Below are 6,854 nucleotides of genomic sequence, written 5' to 3'. Positions count from 1 at the left end.
TCTCTTGTACCATGCTTGTATGCACAGTGCTAGCCTTTTGCACAAGGCAGCTTGCTATAATTTCAGCACACGCACACAGAGAGCAATGGACTTGCACACACAGCGCGCAACGGGCAAAGCGCGTTTACGATCCGATCGCTGTGTGCACGCGAGTCCTTTGCAAAAGTCTCTGGCTTGCTAGCTAGCTAGCTAGCTACAGTGTAGCAATGCTATCCTAGCTGGCCTCGTGAAATGAAGAGCAAACGAACGACACGGATATGCATGCATGCTTCACACATCGTTCATATTTACGGTGACATAGTGTCGATCCTACTCCGTATTTTACAGCTTTTGTCTATGGCCATATTGATACTAGTACATTGATAGGTTTTACGGTATTGGTAATTTAGTAATGATACCTGTACATCGCGTATTCCAGCTACTAGGTTGGCTGTTGGTAGCTTGGTAGACTGACATCGGTAGCATACAGCAGTGCTGTAGTGTTACAGCTGTTGTCTATGGCCAGATTGACACATCGTTACTGCACAAGGCCGATCGTAAGTTAATCTCGTATTTGTAGCTTTTGTGTGTGTCCCGATTGAAAGATCGCTCATTTATCCGTAAGTTTTAGTGATTGCTTACCTTCCAAACGTCGATGGGCATACATGTCCCCAAGTTGGCCTTATAAAATTGGGTGTACATGACGGATTTTTTTCCGTGATTCGACTGTACCCGTGTATACGACGCACCCCCGATTTTCAATGTTTTCTGACGAAAAAATAGTGCGTCTTATACACGGAACTTTACGGTATACATTTTACCTTAAAGAAGACAAAATGTCACCTACAGTATATGCTAGAGCACACCATACAGTTAACACTTTCTCCTGAAAAGAACAAGATTATTGCACCACAAAATCTGGTGAGTACCTAATGCTATTTTCTCTACATTGAACTACAAGGTGTAAGAAGTTGTGCTTGAACATTTCAATTTGAGTAAAATGAATGCACAGACTAAAAGTCTACAAATGGCAACATCACCTCATGGTAAAGTATAGGGGATAAATACACAAGCATTTTTTTTTTCCGGCCCACCCTCAGTCACATGATGTCGTCAATGAATTGTGAAAGGCATCATGACACATTTAGCTCTATGGCTCTGACCATATGAAATGTCTGCGGTCAATCACTCACCTGGCCAAAGTGGAGTTGCCCTTTCTCACCAGCACCAAGCATGCATACAGGAACAAACCCTGCAAGAAAACAAATACAAGCATACTTGACAAAAGCCACTCAAAAATTATCCGCACATTTGGACCCAGTGTTTCACTGCCGAATCCCCCTCACAGCTGATTATATCTGACCCTTAGAGGGATTTTTCTACAAATAAATAAATTACATAATTGATTAAAAAATGTGTGTATCTGGTGACTGGCTGTCTTACTTCTTCTCTGGTAGATTTATAGTAGTTAAAGAGGGACAAATGATGTATATTTTATCATTATCAGAATATTGATGTTAGTCAAATCTAAACAGGCTTTTGTGGTAACTTATATCACGTGTGGAATGCAGGTACAATTGTATTAAACTGGTGATGTACTGTATACGCCGAATATTTCACGAGGGTTTTATTTTTGCGAATTTCGCGAGTCAATTGCTATTCGTGAAATTAAAGACAAGCGAAAATATTAACTCTGATCCCGACGTGAATGTGACGTACGCGTGTACACTTCTCCGTTCAATACAGGCCTCCACGATCGCGAATTTAACCACTCGCGAAATTGTCGGGAAGTCCCGATTCGCGAAAATTTAGACTCGCAAAATATATGGCGTATACAGTATATGATGCAGAAGAAAATCGCAAAAGAGTTTAAAAAACATCTGTATACTTTTGACGCTAAAGCAGTATGAACACTGCATACAAGGCATCCTAGCAACAACATAAAATATTCCTTCATTTTTTCGATATCTGAGGCTTGCTTACAAAGCTACTACATATTCTACGATAAAAGGTGCATATATTTTCCACAGATTATAATTCTTTCATGTAATGTCAAGTTTGCCTCACCTTCCCCAACTTCAATGTCCTGAAATGCCATCTCACATCCAATGGGGTCACTCAGAAATTCCCCATTCATGGTGAAACCTGTTTGACAATAAGATGAAAACAAAAATTTCAATAGTTTGAGCATACTTCAACAACAATTATCTTTTTGACAAAAGTGTTAAAGTGAAAAGGCATGAGCATTCTCCTCAGCATCATAACCTCTTCAAACATGTTCTGAAATGATGACATACATGTAAACACAGTAGATTTTTTCATATGCCAAATTAGTAGAAGAGTAATGATGGAAAATGGTAATCTTGGTACTTTAAATGACACAAACAAAACTGGTGAGTAGTCTTAATCACTTCCAGATATAAATACCAAATTTCTCTTTCCTGGACTATTTTTATGTTGGTACATCATCGCTGATGTCATAGATTTGCTTCAAAAGTGATAAACCTCACCATGCACAGCAACACCTTGTAAAGCTTGATTTGAATAGGGTCAATATAAACAAAATACATCATGTTCTCTGTGACAAAATATGTTTTTCCTGACACAAGTGATGGCAAACAAAAATGGTTAAAACAGTGTGCAAAATTATTGTCTTACCTCATCACAAACTACACATTCATATCCATGAATGTCCAAGAATTCTGGCTAGATGAGTGTGCAAGTTTGGCTGCTCCCCTGCCTGTCTCAGGCCACAGCCAATAGCTGTGAGTTGGCGGGTCAGGAGAGGGCAGGGGATCTACAAAATATAACATTCTCAAAAAATAATCACAGAAAAATCAAAGAAAGACCAGTGACTCACTGACTGTCTTGTCCTCCAGATTCAGCATACAGCCAATGACATCCATTTCACTCCACGTCTTGCCAAACGTCTCCGATCCCCGGTGCCACTTCCTTGCCTGTGAATGGCATAGAGCGAGGGAAAAGGGGAATGCTGCTTGAAATCACAAGGATCACACGAGGGCCCCGTTTTATCAAAAGATAAAATCAATTTTAAATTTCCTTACTACACAGGCTGCTATAGACTTACAGTTGAAATCAACTACATTTGTATATAATTAATCTTAACTGTTTATAAAACAGGGCCCAGGATGAAAACATGAAGACTGGACTACAAGAAAAGGGGTGTGTCGGTTCCCCCGTCAGTGATATGTGACATTTTATTACCCAGAGTCATAACACAGGTTTGTTTGATTCAATTACAAAAATATAGAGTAAAACACATAAGAATTCACAATTATCAAATCTTTACTTTAAAGGACAAGTTCACCCTCATAAACATAAGGATTGAGAGAATGTAGCAATATTAGGAGAACACGTCATTGAAAGTTTGAGGAAAATCGGACAACCCGTTCAAAAGTTATGAATTTTTGAAGTTTTTGTGTAGTAACCGCTGGATGAGAAGACTACTGCAGTGTATGAATAACTTAGATGTCACATGCGTACAACAATATAAGGAAAATATAAAGAGAATTTCACAAAATTCCATATTTTGAAAAAAGTACATATTCCCTTGACTCGTTACCGACATATGTTAGGGGTAATATTATTCCCCCTGCTTTTAGAAAGAGACAAGTCAAGTGCTCTTTTATTATGCGAAAAAAAGTGAAAATATGTTGAATTTTCTTTACATTTTCTTTATCCTGTTGTACGCATATGACTCACAAGCTGTAGTAGTCTCCTCATCCAGCGGTTCCAACACAAAAATTTTGAAAATTCATAACTTTTGCATCGATTGTCCAATTTTCCTCAAACTTTCACTGATGTGTTCTACTAATATTGTTGCATTTTCTCAATCCTTATGTTTATGAAGGTGAACTTGTCCTTTAAAGGATTTCCTTCTTAAAACCTCAGTTACAATCGTGTCATCATGTGCATTCTGATTAAAATTTACCATAGATTGTGTATTGCCAGGACTAAAAGATGATAAGGTAGGTTTTGTTAGCATCATCACCAAAATAATCTAACAAGTTATTTCTTAGTCATATCTTTGACAGTAGATCTTAAAAAACTCATACATTTCTACAATCATAATGTGAAAATGTTATATAATTCAAATGAGCAGTACCCAGTGCATTTTAGCTAGGAAATGACATTTGAAGTATGAATCTTAGACATTATGACATAGCTCTGTAAGGATGGGGGAAATTCCTGCACTTTCATACCAGAAAGCCATCAAAGACAAAGGAGTTGCCATCTGTGCCAATTTCTGTGCCTGGTTGAATGGAGGGGTTGGACCACCCCACCCTCATGTAGCCTGATGTCACAGCCTCAAACTCAAAGTACCTAAAAAAAAAATCAAACAAAATAATATTACATACTGAATAAAAAGTCACATGTACAATGTGTACAGACACAAACTGAGTTCAAACACAGGTGTATGACAGTGCCACGCATGCAGCTAATTTGTATATTACACTAATGCCTGGAGCTCCTACGTCTACTATTCAAGTAAATACACCTACAAAAGCATACATCTACAAGATGACCTCCCATAATTCAAAGCAACAATAAGTGATTCAAATACATTTACTTTACACATGACACAGGACCACATGGTTGGCAAGTGACAAACATTCAACTTAGAAGTCTTAAAAGTTTCAACTAAAATACAACTAAAAATAAGATATTACTATGTAATAAAGCTGTGGAAAACTGACATGGCAATCATTATAGGTTTATCCACACACATTTTGGAGCTGGAGACCTGTCCATTTCTAATATGTGGGAAGAATGTACTTACCACTTTCCAGATGTCACTACGTAGCTTTTCTCGGCACGGAATGTCCTGGAGTACTGCTTCTTGTCAGAAATCTCTCTGGCAAGACCTACAGATGTCATAGTGTATAGAAGAGAGAGAGAGAGAGAGATGGACTATATGATACAAGTTTACACCTTCAACAACCACTCTGGAGAATTTGGGGTATATTCAGAGTGTGACTTACAACAAACTCAAATCCTGCTTTCAGTAAGTCTAAACACTGACTTGAGTTTCAGCTCAATGCAGTCGAAGCATACATAAGTGACCTGCACACAGTTACAGCACAAATTGTGTAGACTCATGAATACTTTCAATACAAAGTTGATATGCCCCACAGACAGAACAAATTTGGACTGAAGCATAGAAAAATAGGAAACAGGTTGATGGAAATATGACCAAATTCAAACAGGCCAATCCGCTCTACTTCGGGAAAATTTCATGCCGTAAAAATATCTTACTTTACAGTAATTTGTTTGCTGGCTTTCACATCCTTATCTTATTCAAATCAATTCCTCTCTGGGGTAAAATCTGCATGAAATTTGTAATAGAATGACAAATATGAATACAACTATTGGGAAGGTAGGCAAGAGCAAAAGGGGAAGAGGGACCTACATACCTCTGAAACTAGTATCCTGCCCCTCGTGAGTGGGTGGTTCCAGGGAGTAGCCAAAGCCCAGGATGGTACGGACGGTCTCACTGGCCGTGTCCCTGTTCAGCTTCTTGGCCTGGTCATTCAGCTGACTGTAGGGGACCAGCTGGGGGTTGCGTTTGTAAGCCGTCTCCTGCAAAGCCAAATGTCGTAATGGTCCAAATTTTGCATTGTACGAGGTGAAAGTATATTTTAGAATACTAACCGGCTTAATGTGATATTCAAAGACATTTCATATCCAGTTTGAAATTCTACTTCTTGACTCCATCTTATTTGTCTATACTCTGCATGTTCTACGATTAGACATACACTGTATATTTCATATGTAATCATTATTTTTTTCCAAAACTTTAAAAAGCTGCACATATTGTATTTTTTGGGGTGTTGAAAGGTCTCCAGTAAGCAGGGTTGTGCGTTTTCCTTCATACTCTGTAACTGAAAGTACCAATTAATGAAATGACTGCCATTTGTGCTTTTCTTATTTGATCACTTCATGGAAGACTTGAATGTTGACAATTTTGGATCGGTATGAGCAACAACAATCTAAAAACAATTGTAAAAAATGATGTGTTTTTTTCTTAGCAGCAAATTACTCTATAATTGTAATTATTGAGCAGTGATGACTTCGATGGGATGGGGAACTGCTCTAGTTCTCAAATTTTTGCTGAAATTTTTGTATGCAATGATGATGCACAACAAAAGGGAAAGGTGAGATGACAAGACATGGCCCCTCTAAAAATTACCATTAGTAATTGCGACTGGCATCGCTGTTCCAAGAAAGCATGCAGACCTTGAAAACTGGAAAACTTTCTTTCTGGTCCAATGTGTAACCCATTGAGGACGAGTCCCGAGTATACTTGGGCAGGTGTCCATGGGAAATGCGTGTTGTAGCAAAATTAGTCCGTCCTCAACGGGTTAATAGTGAAAGTGTTACTGTTCTGTATGTTTGACTTAAATCATCTTAACCAGTTCCCCTTGATATGTTATATGGCAGCTCTTGCTATTCACTTTTATAGGTTATCCTAGTTTCCTATCACAAGCCTACCAGAGCAGCATCTTGACCGGTCAAAAAAAAATGACCCTAGACCCACCTCCGACAGTCCATATGTCCATCCCTGGGCTATTCTGTCCTTGGCCCAGACGTTATGGGCATTCTCCGCCAGTAGCTCAATCAGCTTCTCCATCTTGGGGTTGATGTGGATGTTGGAGAGGTTGTACGGGGCCGGCTTGTACCCATTGGACATCAGATAGCTGAAACATGGAGAAAGGATTTAAGTGATGACTACACAAAGCTGTCATGAGCAGCCTTTGTTTGACAGTTTGACCTAAAGCGTGAATACCTCACTTTGAGTGGGCTAACACTGTCTTCAGTGAAATTGAGTACAAAAACCATATTCAAAAGGCAAC

At 38.8% G+C, this 6,854-nt stretch overlaps 1 protein-coding gene across 1 annotated transcript in view; it reads right to left on the bottom strand.

Moving 5' to 3' along the window:
* Positions 1–1,172: 1,172 nt before the first annotated feature.
* Positions 1,173–6,854, bottom strand: part of LOC139730684 (ryanodine receptor 2-like) — a gene marked incomplete at its 3' end in the record, with an annotated part of 149,952 nt that continues 144,270 nt past the window's right edge. Inside the window, exons 27-33 of the mRNA XM_071641541.1 lie at positions 6,539–6,698; positions 5,415–5,580; positions 4,781–4,865; positions 4,203–4,323; positions 2,840–2,936; positions 2,047–2,124; positions 1,173–1,231 (exon numbers count right to left, since the gene is read on the bottom strand). Of these exons, the coding sequence (XP_071497642.1) occupies positions 1,173–1,231; positions 2,047–2,124; positions 2,840–2,936; positions 4,203–4,323; positions 4,781–4,865; positions 5,415–5,580; positions 6,539–6,698 (766 nt within the window). The remainder of the gene's footprint in view (positions 1,232–2,046; positions 2,125–2,839; positions 2,937–4,202; positions 4,324–4,780; positions 4,866–5,414; positions 5,581–6,538; positions 6,699–6,854) is intronic.

Source organism: Diadema antillarum, unplaced genomic scaffold (assembly GCF_040938485.1).
Source record: "Diadema antillarum isolate AM-2024a unplaced genomic scaffold, OU_Dant_1.0 seq00000326_RagTag, whole genome shotgun sequence".
NCBI classification, from domain to species: Eukaryota; Metazoa; Echinodermata; class Echinoidea; order Diadematoida; family Diadematidae; genus Diadema; species Diadema antillarum.
The sequence above is the reverse complement of the archived record's forward strand: the minus strand, read 5'-3'. Positions and strand labels throughout refer to the sequence as shown.